Source organism: Ciconia boyciana, chromosome 1 (genome assembly GCF_034638445.1).
Source record: "Ciconia boyciana chromosome 1, ASM3463844v1, whole genome shotgun sequence".
Classification (NCBI taxonomy): Eukaryota; Metazoa; Chordata; class Aves; order Ciconiiformes; family Ciconiidae; genus Ciconia; species Ciconia boyciana.
The window spans coordinates 70,938,365-70,961,146 of NC_132934.1; the positions used below are offsets into that span (position 1 = coordinate 70,938,365).

General features: G+C 43.5%; 2 protein-coding genes across 6 annotated transcripts in view; one reads left to right on the forward strand and one right to left on the reverse strand.

Moving 5' to 3' along the window:
• The window catches only part of CALD1 (caldesmon 1), a 196,246-nt gene extending 192,034 nt beyond the window's left edge, over positions 1–4,212 (forward strand). For 3 of the 4 annotated variants that reach the window (XM_072874135.1, XM_072874111.1, XM_072874118.1), the window contains 3 exons: positions 424–507; positions 834–867; positions 2,542–4,212. In XM_072874135.1, coding sequence (XP_072730236.1) covers positions 424–507; positions 834–867; positions 2,542–2,573 — 150 coding nt within the window. In that variant the 3' untranslated portion in view covers positions 2,574–4,212. The remainder of the gene's footprint in view (positions 1–423; positions 508–833; positions 868–2,541) is intronic. The other variant, XM_072874126.1, reaches the window with a different exon arrangement.
• A 1,640-nt stretch (positions 4,213–5,852) lies between these two features.
• Positions 5,853–14,830, reverse strand: LOC140657316 (aldo-keto reductase family 1 member B10-like). Of its 2 annotated transcripts, XM_072874142.1 has the most exons (10): positions 14,729–14,830; positions 13,757–13,924; positions 12,553–12,669; positions 11,740–11,817; positions 10,983–11,105; positions 9,152–9,258; positions 8,869–8,950; positions 7,690–7,773; positions 6,698–6,780; positions 5,854–6,360 (listed from the first exon to the last, which is right to left on the reverse strand). In XM_072874142.1, exons 1-10 carry the CDS (start codon positions 14,795–14,797, stop codon positions 6,318–6,320), a joined length of 954 nt encoding a protein of 317 aa, XP_072730243.1. In that variant the 5' UTR covers positions 14,798–14,830; the 3' UTR covers positions 5,854–6,317. The 2 variants fall into 2 exon arrangements, with proteins under 2 accessions (XP_072730252.1, XP_072730243.1); XM_072874151.1 differs by lacking the exons at positions 11,740–11,817; positions 12,553–12,669 and having other exon boundaries at positions 5,853–6,360.
• Positions 14,831–22,782: the final 7,952 nt, after the last annotated feature.

The following is a 22,782-nucleotide window of genomic DNA, read 5'->3' on the forward strand; positions in this document are numbered from 1 at the left end:
TATTTTGATTCTGATCTAAAATAACTGAGACAAGCTACTTTTGAATTCCTCCCTAACAGAAATACTATTTCTGAAAAAATCTTTTTTTTTCTGCAAAAATTGGAATTGTTTTCTTAAAAACCTGATGGTGCAGTAACTTTTCACTGTACTCCCTAGGATGAATGTAATAAGTTATGGCCAGTCTGTGCAACACTAAACAGATGCAGCAGGATTGTTTTTTGTTGTAAAGCCATGTATATGTGTGGAGTGATTATGTGAAGTGTCATTCTGAATAGCTTTATAATTGATAGACAACGTAATGTTTACCACTGGTGGATGCTCTTCAACTTTTCTTATGAGGAAGTCACATTCAAACTTTTCCTCTACCAAATTAAAATAAACCTGAACTAATGTTGGTTCTCTGACATTAATTTAAAAATACAGGATTTAAAACTGGGAGATGTATCCGGCAAACGTAATCTCTGGGAGAAGCAGTCAGTTGAAAAGCCATCTTCTTCTTCTTCTAAGGTAACACTTCAGTGCATTGTTAAAAGGATAATATCTCTGTGGGAGGCTTTCTAGAGGGAAGGTGCTGTTCGCCTCCATACAGTCAGTTAGTTGGAATTAGGCCTCTGCATGTCTTTTGTTACTAATCTGCCTTTTTATCTATAAAAGACAGTACAATGAGGCACAGAAAGCCATGGGCAGCATGTAACTTTTATATTCTTATTTGGCAGAGCTGTGTTTTGTGTGGGAATCTGTCCTTTGCATGGAGTTGACTACTTTTTCTTGTTACAAATAGCTATGTTGTCCCATATTCAACTTTAATAACGTGTTATTACTTCTTCAAATAGGTATCAGCTATGGGGAAAAAATCAGAGACTAATGGTAAGTAATTCTAATAATACACCTGCATATTAAATAGAAACTTTGTCACGTTTTCCTACAGGCACATCTAAGTTTTAAAATTCTATGGCTGTTAATGTTGATGCAAAAAACCCCAACCCTTCTTGCCTTTACCTTTCAAAAGCTCCATTGCAAAACATGAATGTTTGAGAAATAAGCCTAAATCATCTTTCTAGGAGGACTGAGGACTAGCAGTGCTCCAGCCATGTTTGCAATGCCTTGTTTGAGTGACATGCATAGCATCTTTACTGTAGCTGGAGAGCGTCATTAAACTGTGTGAGGCCTGAGGAATGGGATGGTCATTTAACTAATTACAGCAAATGCAAGGCATCTGGGAAAGGCTTTTTTTAAAGGCTGCAGCAGGAATGGATATGCCTTTCATGATGGAGAGGGGAAACCCAAAAAGCGAGGCTCTTGCAGCAGCATTATTTAGCAGAAATAGAAGATTTCAGTACTACTGAGAATGAGCCCTGCATCTGATTTTAAACACTGCCACTGGGTAATGGTGAAGCCTGATGAAGAAAATTCAGCAGTGTTGATTTTTAAAAATAATTCCTCTGTCTGGTTGTGAGTCTCATGTGCTCCTGCATACCCAGACTGGAATGGAGTTCAAATGCACTCAACAGCAGCACTGCTTTTGCTGGAGCTGTGCATTGGTGTCTTCTCAAAGCAAAAAGAGTCCTGCTACTGTAATTTTGAAACTACTAGTTTGGGAAACACAACCTAGTTGTACGGAAAGAAATCAGCAAAATTCCCCTCCTAGCTTTTGTGCACTCTTAAAATTTTTATTTTAATCTGAACCACTCCAAATAAAACCAATTAAGGGAAATATGTGCCTAAGGACCACTGGGGAAGAATGGAAATTCACTGATCAACTTAATAGCTTTAAGATGTCTTGCAACATCCCTTGACTCTTCACTAGGAATGAAATAATCAAATATAAAAAACTTTTGATTTTCTATACATTAACACTGCACACATTTTTCTTCATATTCATATGTGAAGCCAGAGCGATGGTGTGCCTGTGACCTTTTCTTATCAGTTTGGAGTCATGCAGAACAGAATTGTCTTCCTCTTCCTCTTATCCTTTTTCAAACCGAGCTGTTAGGAGAGGGGTTTTCAGGCTAGCTCAGTGTTAGTGCTGCTCTGCTCCCACGGAAGGCGTTAGCAGTCGTGCGTCGTTGCCTACGGTAGCAGACCCTGCTGAGTGGTTCGGACACTGCCGAGCTTCTCTCTAAGGCTGAGTGAGCTGAGGGCTTCAGCAGAGGGGTTGCAGGAGGAGGCTCTCAGGAGCCGGCTTTCAGTCTTGCCGTGGACTCGGAGTGCGCGCACCAAGCACTGCAGCACAGCCTGCCTTAGCACGGCAGCCACCCACGCGTGACTGGGGAGAGCACAGGGTGCAGCACCCCCCGCGTTTCTGGGTGGGAAGCTCCTGAGCTCTCCCTGAGCTGCTTCCAGGGCTGTCGGAGGTGAGAAGTGAAATCCTGCATGTCCTCTTGGACACCACCGCTGAGCAATTCCAGTACATGAGCACAGCAGCATCCAGCTTGTGTCCTGCCTTCTTACATGCTGTGTGTTAATCTAGAGCCATGCCTTCTCTATTTTAGAGACACGTTTGGGTTATTTCAAGCCATCTTTAATCTTTCTCTTTCTCAGCAGGTTTGAGACAATTTGAGAAAGAACCATAGAAGGCCACTAAAGACGCTGGACCAATCAGTTGGGGGAAAAAAAAAAAGGAAAAGAGTGCTAAATTGTTCTTTTTATATTTATGTTTATTTACCAAAATGTCTTTTTTGCATTATCCCAGTTAAAACCATGTATATTAGCACTGTATTTAATAATCAGTCTAGACATTCATCATAATAGTACTGCCTTTGCACAAGAGCCTTTATTCCTAAAGAAAACCCATGCTGTGAAATATATAGACTCTCCTACTGATAGTCATAACTATGTATCTGAACAGTGATTTCAACTGGCATAAGAGGTCAACCCAAAATGCATATAAAGTGAAGTTGCTTAAGAAAGGTGTGCAGTAAACCTATAAAAACTGGTTACTTTTGTAATACAGAAGTCTTTCTTTCTGCACTTTAGACTAAGGCATGGAAGAAATATCTTTAGTTGACAATGTAATATTTTCTGTAAGTTGCCCATGTCATGAGAAATACTGCATCAATAACGTGTTTTAATTTTTTTTGTTTTATACTTTTTTTAAGTATCAATTTTTCCATTCTAGTTTAAGTTAATACCTAAATTTGGATGATTATGTTAGCTGACAGCGGTACTGATATTTCTTTTTGTTGTTAGTGACTAGTAATTGAATGCAATTTAGAATATATACACACATAGCTTTACAAAGTTTAGCCTAAAGGCACTACTAATGGTAGAATGCTTTAATACGTGCTAGAGTATTATATTTAGTAATATACATAATTAGCCAATATCACAGCTTAAAACAATAAAGACAAAATCACACAGTTTTCTATAGTAACATTTCATAATTGCCATTAGAGGTATGGTGAGATAAGTATTAAAAAATTTTAAATGTCAGTTGCCCACTAACGGGTAATTAAAAAGAAAGTATAGTTTTTAAAAGAGGAAAAGGTAAGGGTATAGAGGGTCAAAAATAGGTCACTTGTATAAAACGTTGTAGTTTAATTTATATAAAACTACCATAATTAAAAAGAAAAAAACCTAAACACAGTTGGAGCTTGTTTCAAATGACTGTACACTAAATCTTGCCATCCATCAGTGCCGTACACTAAGTCCACCTAAAATGAAGTAAACCTCTATCTTTATAGTGCTTCTTTTTAACTCTCTCTCCCGAATATCTTATTTACAGATGTTTTCATTTGTATATAGTAAACACATGGCTATAAGACGTCAGCTTGGTTTGAATTTACATGCCATACAGTTTAGCATTTACATCCTACAGTGTATGGGTGGCATAAACTGAGCAACTGAACTAGCCCCTGAGGACTTTGTTAACAGCTTCGTTGTGCATCGGAACTACCAGGATCTCCCTTTTCACCACTTCCATCTCTTACAGCACCTGTCTTCTTCCTAAAGAAGAATAATGTTATATTTCAACCCAAAGATGAGCTCCGCTGTTTGGCTGAATCATCTTGTTTACATATAGAGATGCACGTAGTTATCTGTAGGGGGTGAAACTGTGCCTGACATTGTCTGTGAGTTGTCATGTTTTTTGTGTGGGGGTTTTGTAAACACTCCTCTGAGTCTTTCAAATACATACGATAGCTGCAATAAAAATGATTTGTTCATACAATGTATTCTGAAACTGCATCCACAATAAATGGAATATTTCCATCAGCAGCCCTGTGTTTGTTAATGAGTAAGAACCAGCCAGTTGTTGTAACTGGGATAGGAATCGTGCTAAGGCCATGTAAAATAAGGTATCATTGCAAAGAACCTCGAAGGATGTCTCTCCTGATGTACTATCCTACACCAGACAGCCAAGTCGTAAAATCAGCAGCTTTAACCCACGTATTCTTAAAGAAAAAAAATAAATCTTAATTGTCACGTCTATCAGTATGAGACAGGAGCTGTGCATTACCCAGAAGTCAGCATGCTCAACGAAGTAGGTTCTGACCTAGCGGCACAGCTGTCTGCTTTCCTGCTTTGAAAAATGTTTTCTGTGTGAGAGCCGTCATGTTTCTTCTGTCTGCCTTGGTGGGATGTGCTTCCAGGCTTGGATGATCATGGGGACCAAGCCTGGGGAGCTGTTGGCTTTCCCGTTGTCCTCCTATCCCCTTCATTTTTTCTCTAACGGCAGCACAGCACATAACGCCCTGCTCTAACCAGGACATGGTCATCTGAAAGAGGCCCCCCAGGCTGCTGCCAGCTCCACGGGAAGCCCTGGGAAGGCTGCAGCAAGCACAGCTTTCTGAACTACTGAGGGAGAAATAATCAGATGCTGCCTAATTTAACTTGAAAAGAGCTTGTATGTTTGTGAGTGTGCCTGTTCTCCTGCCTTGTACTGACCAACTACGTTGCTACATTTCTCTGCAATCTCTGCTGAAGTGATGCTTTTCCTTGTTGATGTAGGTAAGTTTCTTTTGGTCCTGGTTATTGCCTTTTCTGAGAGCGTGGAAGCTTGCTGGGCACAATTGGTTTTACTTTTAGGAAATACTGTAAAGTGGTGCAGTCATGGTTCGTTCCCACCAGCTGGCACCACCTCCTGGCAGAATTCCCCAAAGACAAATCCCGGTGGCTGAGTCAGCGGTGCTGCAAGTTTTTTTGGTGTTTTGATACCATTATGAGGTGATGATTTTTCAGATGATACCAGATTGTCACCTTAGCTTCTGATCATGCTTTCCTGCAGCTCACTCGGCATCCTAGCCAGACTTTCTCTTGCCAGTGTGCAGAATGCCACAAAACAGCCTTTTTCAAGCCTGCCTTTGTTTTGGCCTAGCATTACCCATCTGAAAATACTTTAAAGCAATTGTGAGTCTGCCTCAGGGTTTGCTTTGGTGTTTTTAAAGAAGAGGTTTTCTATGTTTTCCTTAGATAAAGCCAACCCTTGTCTGGATATGTTGTTCTGAATGCTGCCAGCAGGGGTGCAAAAAATCTAATTCTGTGTTTGAGACTTCCAGAGCAAGTCAGTCTGATTTTGTAGGTAGCCCTTATGTTTGGCTGGGTGTATTTTGATGTGTGTTATCACTGCATATGATGATGTCTTCAACTTTTCACCTCTCATCACACAAGAGTTCAATTTCTAGTTGTCTGGAGGGAGGGCTATGTGGAGTAACAAGGACAACCTTGTTCTTTAGGTTCTAGCTAGAGCACGACCCTGGTTGATGCATAAGCCACAAAGTAGTCTCTATGTATTGTTCTTGTACAGGAATTATAAAAGCTCATTTCTATCTGTACTAAAATTTTAAAAAAACAGACTTCAGGCATGTTTTATAACTAATTGTAAGAAACAATTTAAGCACTTAAACTGATTAAGTTTTATTGTTATTCAAACTTTATTCATATAAAATATTAAAGCATTGGAGATTCACACTATAAAAATCACAATTATGGTAAAAAGCAAAGTAATTAAAGCAGCATTCCTTGACAGCAACTCATGAGCCAGTATGACTGACCGCACTGGCAATAACATAAAAAAAATCTTGTAAGTAACCAAAGTTTTTTGTTAAACATGTATTTAATTAAGGAAGACAAGGAAAAAAGGAAATGAAAAGACATTGTCTCTTTACTAGTAATCAAAACCAGATTTCTGTTAACCATCATAACAAAAGATCCGTCCCTATTGATGCATTTTTATACCAGCTAGCGGCCTCCTAAAAAAGGAGGACAAGTAACTGCTCGTAGTGATTGTCAAGTACAGAAGAACTCATGAAGACTAAGCTATAGCGTACATCTTCTAATCCGGAAGGAGTTACATGGAGGTCTCGCAGAAACCACTGATGTTAATATTCTGCTTTGAATGGGTAGTCCTTGTGATTGACAGCTCTGAGAAGAGAAAGAACTGGTTATTTAAGTATTGTAGAAAATATCTTCAGAAGCATTTCCCTACTGCAGTCTCCCTCCCCCACTGCCCATGTACTCAAGTCTTGCTGCTGTCATTAATTTGAACATGGGCTTGTGAACAAGAACATGCAACACCAAGATCCTGAAGGGAATGCCCTAAATGAGTCTCCCTCCTGATGTCAGTTCCAGGACATGTCTCATTACGTGGGGTTCAGGGTTTAAGATATGAGCTCTCCCTGGTTTTGGTCATGTATGTTTTCAAGATATGGGGGATGAAAATACACATAGAGATAGGCCTAGTGGATAATAAGGGACATACTGGAGCGCTGGAACTGCCCTCCAGTTCCTGTTAAAGCTGAGGATGACGTCCATCTCCGTTTTAGACAGTTCAAAGTCAAACACCTAGCAGGGAAAAAAAGAAAAAAAGAAAGCCCTTTTTACTTAGGTTCATGAGTAGTTAGCTACTAAGTGTGCTTTGTGCATTTATGACTTGAGGTAGGAACATACTGCATCCACACCAAGCGTAGTTAAGAAATCCTCTTATTTCTCAGCCAAATACCAATTTACCCTTGAAGTAATCAAGGTAGTCCTTTTCTCTCTGAGGCACTGTTCATAGCAATGTCTTATAGTTCTGGGTGGTTGAATGCAAATGCTGCTGCAGTTTGTGTTGTAATGCACAGACAGAAAACGTAAGGTGCTAAGGATGGATTACTCGATGTGTCACAAATACTGGAACTAGCAAGAAATATTTCTGCTACAACAGAGGACTACTGGGTACCAACTGCAAATAGTTGTCTCACAGTTAATCAATCATGTAAGAATTCCTGCTGCTGGTTTATAGGAGAAATAAGTCCAAAATGTAGCATCATGAATTGAAAGTAACACAGAGGTATTATCTAAGATGCCAGGCCTTATGAGCAAACATCCAGCTGAACCTCCCTGCCAAGGGGAACCAGAGCCTCAAAGTGAGACATAAACTATAACGGGTCTGGTGTTTACAATTTGTTCCTTTACACCCTAAAGAGGGGCTCATTAAGCATCTCCCAGAGGGCAAGCCCAAAGCTGGGATTCCCTTTCCAGGGCAGCAGAGCTCGGACCACCCTGGTGTAACCCATTTCTCTCCTGGCAGGAACAAAATGCTTTTCCCCAGAGAACACGTGTGGATGGTTAGGTAGTGCTGAGCCCTAATCTTTACATCTCTGTGCTCCCCTTCCAATGCCTCTTAGGTGCTGCTTGGAAACACGGAGGAGATATGGGTGTGGGTGCCTATCCTGTGTAAAAAGGTGGCAGCAGTCCCAATGGAAACTTCACCTTGATGTTTTCCTCAATACGCTGTGGTTTGTCAGACTTGGGAATGACAATCACGTCTCTTTGGATAAGAAACCGGATCAGAACCTAGGAAAGGGCAAGGAGGAGCATGAACACGGGTACTGAGGAATCTGTTCAAATGCATTTTGCGTTGTCTTACCTTTTTTTTTTTTCATGCACAAACCAGTTTCTCTTTCTACAACCATGTTCGCTCTTTGGAAGAGTGAACTTTTCTACCGGTTTGCATACAGGAGTTTGATGTTCCAGCATTTGCTTGCAGTCTACTGACAAACTGTAATTGTTTCTGGCCTATGTTGTTTCTACATCCTGGCTTCTCCGGGACTTGCTTTGTTTTCATTTAGGGTAGGAAGGGGGGCTGAAAAATGATGATGCTTTTGGCTTGCGTTATATGGGTGCTCAGACCAAATGAGCATAATGATACTGCAGATTATTTTGGGCTCACAGGTAAGGACCTCACCTAGGTTAAGCTTTCTGAAGTCCTTAAAAGGAAAAACATATTTATAGATTTTAAAATTTCCCGCCCCCCTCCAAAGAAGACTCTTGCATACAATTTTTGTCCTGCTCTGCCTGTCTTAAAATATGACTATGGTTGATTGCTTGTCAACATGTGAATTTGTTTGAAGTGCAGTTTCTGCACACCCTGTGCAAGAACTCATTTGTGTGACTAGCAACTAATAAAGAAAAAATTTCATCTTGAATAATCAAGCAGCTTTCAATGATTCTTTGTGAACACGAGCAAACAGGGAGCAATCAAATAGGTCTGCCAATTACAGGGCTTCTCTGAATAACTTGGCTAACTTAGCTTGAGAAAGGAATAACAAGTTGGCTTGATGATTTGTAAGTAAACCTCAGAGGAAAGGGGTTCTCAGGGAGCAAGCAGTTCTCTCTGGGAGCAGAAGAAATCTCCCTAGGAAGGGGGACACCTGAAGTAAGCACATACCACTGCTGATCTGCTCCCAAAAGCTCAGCGCTCAGGATCTCTTAGAAAAGACCTGATAATTTGTATGAATGCTGGTAAGAACTGGGGCACTACGAAGAGTCAAGTGCAGTTCAACGCCATTATGCTGTACCTTTAGAGAAGGCAGCATCAGCTAAGACTGGCCGTCAGCTTGTGAAAATGTCTGAGGAGGAGGAATAGTTTGCCCTGACAACCCCACTTACCTGGGCAGGGGTTTTATGATGTCTAACTGCAATCTCTTTAATCTTGGGATCATCCAGCAGCACAGGTTCCCCTGGCTCGGCCCTATTAGAAACAAAAGCCAGGATATCAATGGTAGAAAGGTATTAGCTTCCCTGTAGGAAGCCTGACATTTTGTGTGAAATAATCTGCAACAAAGCAACAGCACTTTTCTCATTGTACCTACATTATTTACATTATTTGCCTCAAAGATTCAAGTTGCAAACGCATTGTTTTGTAAACAGAAAGGCTGCAATGCTTTCTTACCATGGGCGGTTAGGGGAGCCAAGGGGGCTGTATGCTGTCACAGAAATCCCGTTGGATTTACAGTACTTGATCAACTTTTCCTGGGTTAGGTACGGATGGCATTCGATCTGCGAGCACAGAAACACGGTGGTTGACACAGAGGCAGACTGCACTGAGCTCCAGAGCATAACTAACATTTTAATTCCTCTTGGGTCACAGCAAATGTGACTCCCAATATCATGATTAAAATGTATCTTATAAAAAAGTTATTCATGTCACAGCAATGTCTAGAGGCCTGGCAGAGAATAGGGCTTCCTCATGCTACATATTACACAAAGATAGTGAGAAATAGATGAGAAGAGTGAAAGTGCTATCTGTATCAGAAATCAGGGAAATCAGTCTTCCTGGACTACTGGAGAGCAGGACTGCATCTTCAGAGGGACAGCTCAGAACACCTGAAATTCTCCAAGTCACACAAGCTCTTCTCAAGGAGTCTCCCCAAATCCTGAAGAAACTTGGGGAGATGAGCTTCCCTAGGTTAGTTCAGATCATGTTGCAGCCAGCCATTCGGGCAAGATATCCTTTAACTGGGAACAACAGGACCCTACACGGGGATGCTGCTCAACTTGCCACAAGCCATAGTATGACCACCAGGCTATGTCTACGCTGTGTAACATGGCACCATACACATACCCAGATGTTTCTAAATGCTATATCTTTGCTACCAGGCATGGTGACATGAAATCCATCTACAGTAGTTTATTTAGACCTGAGCTGGACTAGGCAACTACTGCAACAACAGTGTATGGCATAGGCCCACCCATGGAGAAGCAAACTGGAGTCAAAGCCTGAAGGCTTTAAAGTGTCAAAGTTGGTGCAGCTTTTAACATGGGGGTAGTTGGGTCCATCCCCACCAGAACTTTATAATCCTCAATAAAATATTTCCAAGTCCTATGACCCACTTGTGCTAAGCCTGGCTGGTGCACACACTAGCCACAAGCCTGGCACCACAGCACAGCAGCACAAGCAGCACCGTGCCTGCACAGGACCCAGTGTGGGGATTTATCTGGATATTTTCAAGCCAGTAGAGATGGGTATTCAGCACCCTCAGCTGAGCGCAAAGAAGTTGCATATGGAAGAAAGTCAGAAGGTCTTTGTCAACCCCTGCTGTCCTGTGGTTTTATTCATAAGGTACGTGGTGAGAATTTGTTATATAATTGTATGCTTCAACCCTCCTTTTTATAATGAAGTTTAGTGAAATGGTTTATTTTATATCGAAAAATAAATAAGTCTGGTGAAAGAGTTAGAGCATTCCTGTGCAGTAGCTTGCAGTGGGGATTTTGCAGGTTATCCCAGCGCTGGCAGAAATGGGCCTGTACCAACCTGGGCTGTGACACTGGGAGTGTGAAAGAGGACGTGTAGCAGAAAGTCACAAGGTCTTATACAAGGTAATGGATATTTTCACTTTCTTCCAATGTCTAAAACCAAAATATTCTCATCTGTTTCATATTACTGTGATATGAATAAGCCATACTGTTTTGCATGGTATTGCTCTCAAATCTCCCCTGCATTATATACACACAAAACTACAAAATTTTTCTGTTAAGAAAGATCCCTGTCAGCTAAAAACCGTCAACACTGACACCATACCAAAGCCTTGCATATTGCAGGCAGTACTGACTTGAAGGGACTTTCAGACAACCAGAGATACCTAGTGCTTTGCAAGATCTTTCCATGGCACCAAAATTATTTAAAGGTCATGGCAGAAGTCAGTTTCAGAGCTGAAGTGTAGCAAGGATATATTTAGGAATATTCTAAGGTTAGTTGACATCAATGGAAACAAAAATCTTACCTGGTTATTTACCGGCTTGTATTTTAGTCCTGGCTTGTTCAAGAGTCTTTCAATCTGCTCATGGTTAAAGTTGGAGATACCAATGGCTTTTACCAGACCGCAGTCCACCAGCTCTTCCATGGCCTAAAGAGTAAGGACAATCAATGTGTATTTATGAGGTGGTATTACTGTCAACTACGCTATTTTATTTCCCTAAAGCGAGTGACAAACCAACAAACAACCCACACTAGATTACATAATAGTATCTCAAATTAAAAAAAAAAATCTTTGCACCTTGTATTATCTGTATGCTTTATGTCCCATTGCAGATGGGAAAGTAATATAAGAAGAATGGCTTGGCCAACCCTTTTGTAATGAGAAACAGAATCTTTTGCTTTGGCTTCTCTGGGGGTCATTTGACCAGAGCTAAAAAAGCAAGGGAGACCCCTCCACCTCCTCCTATGCCAGAGCACTACCTCTGAGTACATTTCAGTGTACACTTCTACACTTCAGTTCTACCATTGTGCGTATTCAACTATTATTTTAGTGACAGCACCTACAGTGCTGGTAGTTTCCTACTCTTTAGTCTTATTAAAGACATCCCCGTCTTGCTCCTCAGAACAAGGGGTAGCAGCAGCTCTGCTCGTTCTGGTCATGAAATACAATTTTGTGTGACTATTCTCTGTAGCCACGCCTATCCCTTAATTTCATTGTGCACGCAGATCTCTGCTCCATCTTCAGTGCTGATACCTGCTCAAAAGAGCAAACATTAACTTACCTCCCATGTGTCCAGAAAATCAGTATCACTGGGGATACTCATACCCTTGTCATCCACAGGATGCAGTTCTTCACCAGCCTGTTATTTCAAGGCAGATAATACATAGACTTTTTAAAAGAGTTTAATTTCCTACTATTTACTAGCACTTCTGACTGGAATTATAGGCAGCAAGTTAGCAGGTCATTTAAAAGTATTGCGTAACTAAAATTATGCATGTTCATCAGTATTCTCTTTTGGACGAGAGCCATATTTCTACAAATCAATCCCTGCATACAAAGAGTGGGAAGCAGTAGCAATTATGTTAGTAGCTTAGGCGGATCTAGAGAGAAGGGAACAGACACCCCCCTACCTTTATTCTAGAGTTTTTATTTATTATACAGAGGTGTAGAGTGGGGAAAAAAAAGAAGCATGTTCTTTCTGCGCTGTGCTTCATTTTTCACTGTTCGTTACTCTAGATCAAGCCAATGTCTCCAAAACCTCAGATGTTCACACTGTCCGGGCCCAGCAGAAGGCCACCACCCCAAACTGCACCATCGTGTGTTGGTTACAGTTTCCCTGAAGACCCAGGGGGCTCATTAGCAATGGTCATACCTACAATTATCTCGCTCCAACAGGCACAGAAAGCCAGACCCACGTGCTAAAACATACCACTACCTAGTGAGTGACTGAATGCTTGCTACCACCAGGTTCAGGGAAGAGCCAAATGAACCATAGCATATCCCAGCTGCATAATGAAGATGGTCACAGCATAGATGAGAGAATGCTCCATGTTTCTAGCCAGGTAAGGAGAAGAGGAACGTAGAAGAGGACTACCTTGAATCCCATAGGGAAATGTATCAGGTAGAGGTCAAGGTAGTCGAGTTGCAGTGCAGCGAGGCTCTTCTTGCATGCTACCTTGACCAGGGACCTCTCGTGAAATGTGTTCCACAACTGTGGGAAGAAACCAAGCCCAACCGTGACTCTACAGCTTCCACAGTCCAGGCCAGGGGACAGAAGCTTCTCCCTTGGTGGTCTGGGAGGACAACTCCCTCCCCATCTACCCAGTGCACACTGAATGGATGCCAATCCAATGGACGCCAATGTTTTAATAGTAAGGTAGAACAAACATACCACAAAGAAGGGAGTCAGTAGTGAAGGTGGACAATCAGTATTCCTACTTATGAGAAAAGATTCTCAGAAATAAATGTAACACTCTGCCAGGTGTATCTGACACAGCAAAGCTGTTAGTGTTAGAATTTTATTTTTTTTCAGCCTAAATGTTGAGTCTTGAGCAGCTCATAGCTACCCTCCTTCTGTTCCTTTTAACTGGTCACAGTGAGAACTGTTGTCAATTTTACTTCATTTTTGAAATGCAAATTCAAGTCGTTTAAATAGAAGAACTTGCAAGTAGTATTCAAGTTAAAACCTGTTCTTTAACAAAAACGAAGAGTATGTGGAGAAGCTTAGTTATGCTCAATGTTTTCTGGTTTTGTTGGTGAAAACCTCAAGTCATAAGTTTTTTAGTTGAAGTGTTCTCACTTTTTGGTAAAGAGCATTGCTGAGACAAGTAGATGAGATGAAGAACTAGAGTAAATACACAGAAGACATTTCAGACTGAAGTGCCATACTTTAATTTCTATTCCCTTTCAGGTTTACATTTTGTACACGACACCATTTTCAAATGTCTTGCAAACCAGTAAGTAGCACAGCACCTCTGAATTCAGACACCTGTCTTGTCTTTTTTTTCTGATCTTTCTAGGGTGCATGCAAATGAACCTTCAGTATAATTAAGTGACTTAATAGAAGCAAGGAAATTATTAGATCAGCAACAGCTACACTATCTTTCCAAAGCTGTCAGTGGTTCCTTAGGTAAAGCTTAGTCCAAATTGCAAATAAAGGATGGAATTTATAGCACACAAGAAGACAACCGTGAAATGAATATCATAGAAGGGAATAAGTCCTTAGGTTACTTTACAGATGGAACAAGGGTTTCTCTTTGAGAAAAGCTAAATGCCCCAAAAACCCTGCATCCTTGTACCTTAGTGACAATGAAGAGGTCTTCCCTTTTCACAGACCCCTCCTTGATCTTCTGCTGGATTGCATTCCCTATTTCATTTTCATTCTGGTAGAAATAGGCACAGTCGAAGAGGCGGTAACCTGCATCAATAGCAAACTTCACCACCTCTTCCACCTTTCCTGGAGGAGCCTGAAAGCAAACACAACCAAACCATGAGCTCTTCCATGGCCTTCTGCCAGCACTTGCTGCTGTGGTAGCTCCGCAAAGTCTCCCTTTCCAGATGCTGCTGGAGTTTCTTTGTCACCTGCATTTAAACTGAGTTTCAACTTCCTAGGCAAACAGCATTTTTGCAGGGAAAGGGAATAGAGCAGAAAGGAGTTGGTTTCTGCGAGACATTTGGACTCTGCCATTTCCAGCAGCGTAATGCCTGGCATAATTTCCTCTTATTTGATCTCAGTGTTGCCCAAGCAGTTTGCCTTCCCCAAAGCCTTCCCCACGAAGGCAGTTTCGTGGCGCAGAGCTCCCACCAGCCAGTGGCCCCATTCCAGGGCTGCAATCTGCAAGCGCCGAACCAGGCAGCCTTTCGCAATCTACTTTTCGTTCTTTTTTGTTAGGTTCTTCTTTTGCTTCCCCTCCTCTTTCTTTTGCCTCCCTCCACCTTCTTCAGCCCTGATTTTTTTTTTTCCTTTTTTTCTTTGCTTTTTGCTCCCCGAGCCCTCTTCTCCCCTTCCCCCCGCCGCCCCGTCCCGCCTGGCAGCCCGCCCGGTTACACAAGCGGCCGCGATCGCGGCCGGGGCTGCAAGAAGCGGGCGGCGAGACCGACCCACCCGGCCCCCACGCAGGGACGTGGCTTCCGCGGCAGCTCGCGCCGCACCGCGGGAGCCCCGTTTCTGCCCCGGTTTTGGTCGGGGGTCTTTCTTTCTTTCTTTTTTTTTTTTCCTTTTCATTTTCGCAGCACCCGCTGGACCAGCGTCCTCCTGCCCGCCCCGGTACCTGCCAAGTGCCCAGCCCCAGGATCGGCATCTTCATCTTGTTGCTCAGCTCCACGCAGGGGCTCGCCATGGTGTCTGCGGGTGTCCGTCTGTCTGTGCGTGCCCACGGCGACCCGTAAGGCGCTTTAAGGCGCGGGGCCGCTCCGCCTCGGCCCACGCCCGCCGCCTCGCCGGGCCACCCCGCCCCCGCCTCCGCCTCCGCCGGGGTTTCGTTAGATGCGGGACACAAGGTGGCCCCGATTTTGAGATTTTGGTTGGCTACAGAAGCCTGATGCTAAGAGGGTTCGTTTGTTTGTTTTTGCATTGAACAAACCAAAAGCAAATGTTAGCGATGAACTTGGCACTTTGCGTGTGTTCTTCTGCAGTGGAGAGAGCCTGATGGGTGCCGGAATTGCTGCGTGAGGCAACGAGTGTCCGGGCCGCTGAAGGATTTTCGCAGTTACTCTCAAGCGGTGACAAATAGACTGAAATTTCCATCTTTTATCCTAGAAAATATTAGGGTCACCCGCTGTCCACAGAGGAATCCATTAAAAGGGAACATGGTCTTACCTTTACACAGATCCTGCATTCCCTGTCTTTGCAGAGGGGTGGGCTCCCATCGTGCTCCCCCCAGGACCGTTGCGTGTGAAGGCATCGGTTCCCCGTGCTCAAGTAAAAAGGCAGCCAGCGTCACTAAGGTGTCAGAGGCTGCAAAAGGGTTTTGTGATCACAGCTTGTCTACAGGTAGTGCTTTAGTCTGAATAAACCCTTTGCTTTTTATGTAGGGTCAAAATGTATTCAGAGGGCTGACATTTAAAGGCTACAGGAAACTATACGAACAGAGTGCCTCAGAAATCAAGAGCCAGGGGCCTGGGAGGGCTAGGCTACTTAGCTGACAGCTGTTTCAAGGGAAAACTTGCTTCGTGTTAGGAAGCTGAGGTGAAATCCAGGCCATCAAACACAATGGGAGGGTTGCTACAGGAGTAAATAACAGGAGGGGTTCACCCTGACTCTCACTTTTCTGACTACAGCGAGTTAGGTTTTTCAGTCCTGTGCTTGTCACTGCAGTATCTGAATGTCTTTCAACAGGCACGATGAGTGCTGAGCAATTCCAAGAGTGATATCGTTTATTTAAGTACGTTAGTATGGGTTCAGAGACCTGATGTTAAGCATCAAAGCTGTGGTCCCATTTTGCAGTGAGTTTTATCTCCCTCCTGCCTCTTGCACTCTAGGGGCTTTCAGTGCTAAATTTAACTATAACTTTATCTCATTTTTCTAAACAATTTTTCTGATCACCTTTAAAATTGCATGCATTTCTGCTGTATCTTCTAGACAGTACCAGACACAATTCTACATTTTATATTGAGTTCCTCCCACTTTCTCATGTTTCTATTCTGCATACATTGGCACAATTACAGAGACCAGTGTCTCATCAATGTAAGTTGTTTCAACCTTTTTTCTTTTTTTTTTTTTTTTAAATAATCCCAGTTCAAACAAGGGCAAAAGCAGACATGGATGCAGACACGAGACAAACATTTTATCTGGAAAAGGTTCAAGGAAGTCTCCTGCGGCAATTAAAAGTGCAACTTGGGTCTCGGGCACGGAGCATGAAACTTGCACGGATGATGCTGACTGTATGTTCTCGGGCACTGCCACTGACCTGGCCCCTTCCTTGCTCTGTGACCCCCCAGGAGGGTGTCCATGGTGCTCTGCATCCGATCCCCAGCCAGCATCACACATAGCTGCTGGAGAGGCTGGGCAATCATGACAATAAGGTTTCTTCTCTTCTCCAACCCCATTCCCTCCTAACCTTTTCTAGAGCCTGTCTCTTTTAGATATTGACAGCTTTATCCATCTATGTAGTTCAAAAGGCTGATCTTACTGCCCTGTGCCTTTTCACAAGATGGTTTCTATTGTTATTTTTACAGGAAACACATGGGTCCCTATGGAAGATACTAAAAATATGATGTAATTTCAACACCCTACCTTAGGCATCTCACACCTCACAGAGCCTAGGCTTTGTGTTTAATCAGAGTAGGGATTCTCTGCTTCTTGAGTCTTCTTTTTTATTTTGCTTATATTGCTATAAACTCTTTCTTGCACATTGTTGACCCCTGACTACCAGTTTACATGTTGTGCAAGTTCCACTGGTGTCTTCTTGTGAGTTGTACAGTTGTGAGCGAGGGAGAATGTTTTATGCTTGGACTTATAACATTTTCCTACCAAAATATAGAGGCAACTGTGAATTACTTTGTCACTAGTGCATTCTCACCATGATGTTTGGTGTGACTTGTTAAAATTTTTGTGCACTTGCATTATTTAAGCTGCTTTTACAGGACAGTATTTTCAGTTGATTGGCAAATTCATGTTCTGCATTTATATTTGGACAAAATCGCTTCCTGCTCTCTTTGGCCTGGTTTCCAAGCCATTGGCTTAACCAAGCTTTATTGTCATCTTTCTGCTGCCTTGGATGTCATCACACTTTGCAGAATGAAAAGGATACCAAATTGATACAAAGCAGAGAGAAGGAAGCAAAATGTAGGCAGGGAAACAAAATTTTCAAACTGGTATGACAACTCCAGTATGCTCAGACTAGAGCAATGGGAGGAGGTCTCTTCTACAGAAAACAAACATGAAAAAAACCCCAAACCAACCCCCCAAAAAAGAAAAAAAACCTAAGCTACTGCAAGAGATGTGAGGAATTTGACAGAGAAGAGAGAGCAAGATCTACAGAAAAAAGACAGAAACCAATCTCTAGAGATTTTATAAAATCAGTAATGGTACATTGATTTTAAGTCCAGAAAGGACCACACTACTCTTCTGCACTGACCTCTGATTACATTGACAAACTTCTACACCACACCTATGACACATACCTATTGCTGAATTTATTATTAAAGACGCTTGGGTGCTACAGCAATAGGAGCTGACTAAAATAATGTAAAGAACAGACTAGAAAATGTTGAGATTGAGCTACAATTTACCTTTAATTACATCAAATCTTGGTCTGAAAGGTATAAGAACCAACCATAATTGGCCCTTTTTTTTTTTTTAACCAGGTGTCTAGACAGAGTCTTCAACACTTTTCCTCCCTCTAAATCTGTCTTCTAAGACCTGAGGTTTCCAAACCGACACTCTTTTAATCATTTACTTCTGTAAAACCAGTAACTGGTGGGAGAAGGTAAGTGATCACTGGTTTGATAAATTCAAAATTATTTGTAATTTGGATGCTTCACTTTATATTCAAGCCAGCCCTCTCTGTGCAAATGTGCTCTAAGCCTTTATGCACTTAGCCAGTCTGGCATTTTAGGTCAGGTGAAGCAGATGATGTCCAGATTTGCCTGAAGTTATCTGTCAGACTAAACTGTGCTTTCTGTTTGATCAAATTTTTAGCTATATGATATATGTGTGTGTATTTTCCTCTGACACTGTGAGTGATTGGAATTAAACTGGAAAAAAATCACAAACCTTCAGTTTGTGTGAGTATCATCTCTTTTCAAAGACACTTTTTTGCATTCTAATCCACCTTGGAGGTGGACCTCTGTGTTGTGTACCTACCTCAGCACTGTATGAGGGGGGTCCCTTTTCTGCTGGGAGCTTGTTGCCCAGCCAAATATTCTTATATTGGGCTGACTGACCTAAGGGCCCTGTCTATTAATTCTCTGTCACTAGCCCGACCATAGTAATAGCCAGCTCTCCTCACAAAAGCTGGACTGGAGAGGGAAGCCATGGAAATCCCCACTCTTTGCTAAAGAATCACATTCCCAAGAGCATCAAAGACAGTTTGCAGTGGAAGGAGGGACTTAAAATTGCTGAATAATGTGACTACTAAGCAACCAAAGAAAGGAGGAGAAACAGGGAATTAAGAACTGCCTGGATCCCAGGCCTTCAAAAGAGAAAGGATCCAGCAGATGGCTGTGCTTGCAATAAACTCGTGTTCATTGAGAGGGGCTGAGTGGGTGAAGCTGCCATCAACTTCTCGTGGCCGAGAACCTTTCACCCCATTGGACACCCACAGTCAGTGGGACAAAGTTCAATTTGCTGCTCTCCTTAACTAATCCATTTCATCATACCTGTTTGTATGCTTTCTTCTTAAGATAAGCCTGCGCCCACAGATATGGATACTGTAAGAGACGAGTACACGAGTCATTCTCTCTCTACCTCCTGCTTGTTTAACACTGGGGACAGTTGTGTCCCAGCCAAGAGTGGCCTCGTTGGTACTAATACAACAAGCGTGGGGAGGTGAACCCATGGGCATGGGTGTCATGTCTCCTGCTGCTGCTCCCCAGACATTCTTCCTGCGTGGGAGGTGCAATAGGTGCTGAGCCTTTCCCCGTGCTTTTTGGGGGCTTCCTGTGAGCAGCTTCAGGGTGCAACCTGGAAGGTGTCTGGGGGCATCCAGAAGATATCTAGAGAGCAGGGAGTGCAGTGACATTGCCTCTGGAGAGAAGCAAGGTATGGCAGCAGCTGGCCAGGCTTTAACGATTTTGGAGTGGACTTCCTGAGGGCCAGGGAGGTGCTAGGGAGAGATTTTGGCAACTCAGCCACGGCATGGGCTAGCAGGGGAGATCTGCTGGAAGGACACAATTATGTGTACAGGCTTTTCTATTTAGGTGTTTCTGTTCTATTTTACCTGTTTGCTTTTTCTGCATGGAGAAAGATAACTATCATCATTTATAGCTGTATAAAACCTGTTTTTTATGGGAGTTTGAAAGGCTTCCTTTTTTTTCTTTTTTTTTTTTTTTGTTTTATTCTGGACACAGTATGGGTGATGACTGAGGCCCATCCACCTCAACATTTTAGCTGAGTCACGGTGTTTTTACTCCCTGGAAAGCCTGGCAGCTCCCTGGAGCACCCTGCCATGCTGTTTCATGAATCAGAGTGTGCAGATGCAGGTGACTTGTCCGTAACCTTGTTAAGTGTGGCCATGGTTTTCAAGGCATTGCTATCACCTCACTGGATGTTTACTAGTGTCTGATTTTGAGTTGTCCTTTCTTTAGAGTGACTCTTCCAGGGAGTAATGGTGCTCCTTCATGGTCAACCTTTGCTAAAATACTGAAATGCAAAAAGCAAATCTCTTCTGTGGCTAGTCCAATGTTATTGCAAATGGTGGTGTTCAGATGAAAGTACTTCATTAGAAAGCCCCAACATGAGGCAGCCTTGCTGTTAGTGTTCCTTGGGGAAGCAATGTGCATTATTTTCCTGAAGTAACACTAAGGAACCTGTCACAAATGTCTCCTCCTGCAGAGCTGACAAGTGAGTAGCCACATGCAATAAGGGAAGCGGATAGGAAATGTGTTCAGGACGTGGATTTTTGAAGAAAGATGTGGAGAGTCAATTGTGTTGGGGAGAAATGTAAAAGGTGGTGCAACGCTGTCCATTGCAATGTATTGATTGCAACAATAATGAAACGACAAATATGAAATAATGAATAGTAGGAAGGTAAGTATTGCCATTTGTATTTTAATAAAATCTGGTTTTGCTTCTGTGAGTCTAAAAGCCTACTAGGTATCTTTGCAGAATTCAGTATGGGCGAAGATTGAGACATATCCACAGAATCACAGAAGGGTAAGGTTGGAAGGGACATCTAGAAGTCATCTTGTCCAAATCCCCTGCTCAAGCAGGGCCACCTACAGCAGGTTGCCCAGAACCGTGTCCAGATGGCTTTTGAGTATCTCCAAGGAGGGAGACACCACAACCTCTCTGGGCAACCTATGCTAGTGCTCAGTCACCCTCACAGTAGAAAAGTGTTTCCTAATGTTCAGAGGGCCTTTCCTCTGTTTCAGTTTGTCCCCATTGCATCTCCTCCTGTCACTGGGCACCACTGGAAAGAGCCTGGCTCCGTCCTCTTTGCACCTTCCCTTCAGGTATTTGTACACATTTATAAGATCCCCCTGAACCTTCTCTTCTCCAGGCTAGAGCTTCAGCTCTCTCAGCCTCTCCTAATACAAGAGATGCTCGAGTCCCTGAATACTCACCTCAGTCCACCTCTGTGCTTTAGCTGAGTCACGTCCCTGTCATGCCTTGGGCAGCCTGGCAGCCCTCCCAGGGCACCCAGCCCCGCTCACCCACAGGCTGCAGTGTGTGGATGCAAGCGGGGACTTACCTGCAGGAACGGCAAACATGGCAGCAGCGTTCAAAGCATGGGTGCCGCTTCATGGGGTGCTCACCAGCAACTGGTTTTGAGCTTGTTCTCCTGGAGAATGGCTGCTGTAATCCCTTGTGGCTGGCGTTTCAGCTATGAATTTGGCAGGCGTGCGCTTTGTGCTCATTTGGAAATAATGAGTAGGTTTTGCTAAACTGACAAGAAGCAGCCTGTTGCAAATCCCTTCCCCTGCAGTGAGCGTGGGGAGGAGCAGCCACAGACCTTGGGAACATGTTTCCTTCTGCTGTTCTCTGGCCATACTACCTGCATAGGAACTGTGACAGACGACAGACGACACCGAGTTGTGTGGGAGTGTTGATCTGCTTGAGGGTAGAAAGGCTCTACAGAGGGACCTGGACAGGCTGGATCGATGGGCTGGGGCCAATTGTATGAGGTTCAGCAAGGCCAAGTGCCGGGTTCTACACTTGGGCGACAACAACCCCATGCAACGCTACAGGCTTGGGGAAGAGTGGCTGGAAAGCTGCCAGGCAGAGAAGGACCTGGGGGTGTTGGTTGACAGCTGCCTGAATATGAGCCAGCAGTGTGCCCAGATGGCCAAGAAAGCCAATGGCATCCTGGCTTGTATCAGAAATAGTGTGGCCAGCAGGACTAGGGAAGAGATTGTCCCCCTGTACTCGGCACCGGTGAGGCCGCACCTCGAATACTGTGTTCAGTTTTGGGCCCCTCACTACAAGAAAGACATTGAGGTGCTGGAGTGTGTCCAGAGAAGGGCAACAAAGCTGGTGAAGGGTCTAGAGCAGAAGTCTTATGAGAAGCGGCTGAGGGAACTGGGTTGGTTTAGTTTGGACAAAAGGAGGCTGAGGGGAGACCTTATTGCTCTCCACAACTACCTGAAAGGAGGTTGTAGAGGGGTGAAGGTCGATCTCTTCTCCCAGGTAACAAGTGACAGGACGAGAGGAAATGGCTTCAAGTTGCGCCAGGGGAGGTTTAGACTGGATATTAGGAAATTTTACTTCACTGAAAGGGTTATGAAGCATTGGAACAGGCTGCCCAGGGAAGTGGTTGAGTCACCACCGCTGGAGGTATTTAAAAGATGTTTGGATGAGGTGCTTATGGATATGGTGTAGTGGTGGACTTGGTAGCGTTAGGTTTACAGTTGGACTTGATGATCTTAAAGGTCTTTTCCAACCTATACGATTCTGTGATTCTGTGATTCTGTAACAGTGCTGAGCCCTTCCCTGTGCTTGTTGGGAGCTTCCTTTGAGCAGCTTCGTGATGCACCCTGTGAGGTGTTTTGGGAGTGTCTGGAGGATATCTAGAAAGCAGTAAGTAGTGATCAGTTCTTTCCATCCTCTCCCCATGTAAGATATATCTCTTTCTGGTGTGTTCAGAGGGACCTGGAGGAGGTCAGCCTTTGACCATGGTGGAGATGGTAATGTAGTTCTCTGTGTGGTTTAGGGTATCTGTTGCATTGCTTTAAGAAGAGCCTGAGCTGTGTGGAGGCAGGTGGAACTGGTCTGTCCCTGATGGTGGTTTGGTGGCTGCTCAGCTAGGGCAGGCTAAAGGGGTTGCAGAGTTGTGCTGGGCACCATTGCTGGGGATGTTGCAGCAAGACAGGTCTCTGGGGAGAAGCAGAGTCTGGCCAGCAGCTAGCCAGGCCTTGGTGGTGGTGGAAAGTGCTTCCTAGGGATGAAGGTGCAAAGCCTAATGTAACTCAGAAAGCTACTGAGCTGGCAGGGAGCGGCACAAACTTGTTTATAAAGCCTTTACACTTCCATTCTACCTAATTGCCTTATCGCTATAGAAGAAGATAAATATTGTTGTAAATACCCTAATAAAACCTGGTTTTATGGGAGTCTAAAAGCCTTCCTGGCTTTTTTTCAGTGCTCAGTACGGGTGAAGATCAAGCCACTTCTGCCTCTGCGCTTTAGCTGAGTCATGGTCCCGTCATGCCCTGGGCAGCCTGGCAG

Excerpts from the sequence above, each read along its gene's own strand:
- LOC140657316 (XM_072874142.1), bottom strand. The coding sequence starts at position 14,797 with ATGGCGAGCCCCTGCGTGGAGCTGAGCAACAAGATGAAGATGCCGATC. Across the intron at positions 9,259-10,982 it reads ACAAGCCGGTAAATAACCAG|ATCGAATGCCATCCGTACCT; the intron begins GTAAGATTTTTG and ends CTGTGCTCGCAG. Across the intron at positions 6,781-7,689 it reads GTATTGAGGAAAACATCAAG|GTGTTTGACTTTGAACTGTC; the intron begins GTGAAGTTTCCA and ends TTTCCCTGCTAG.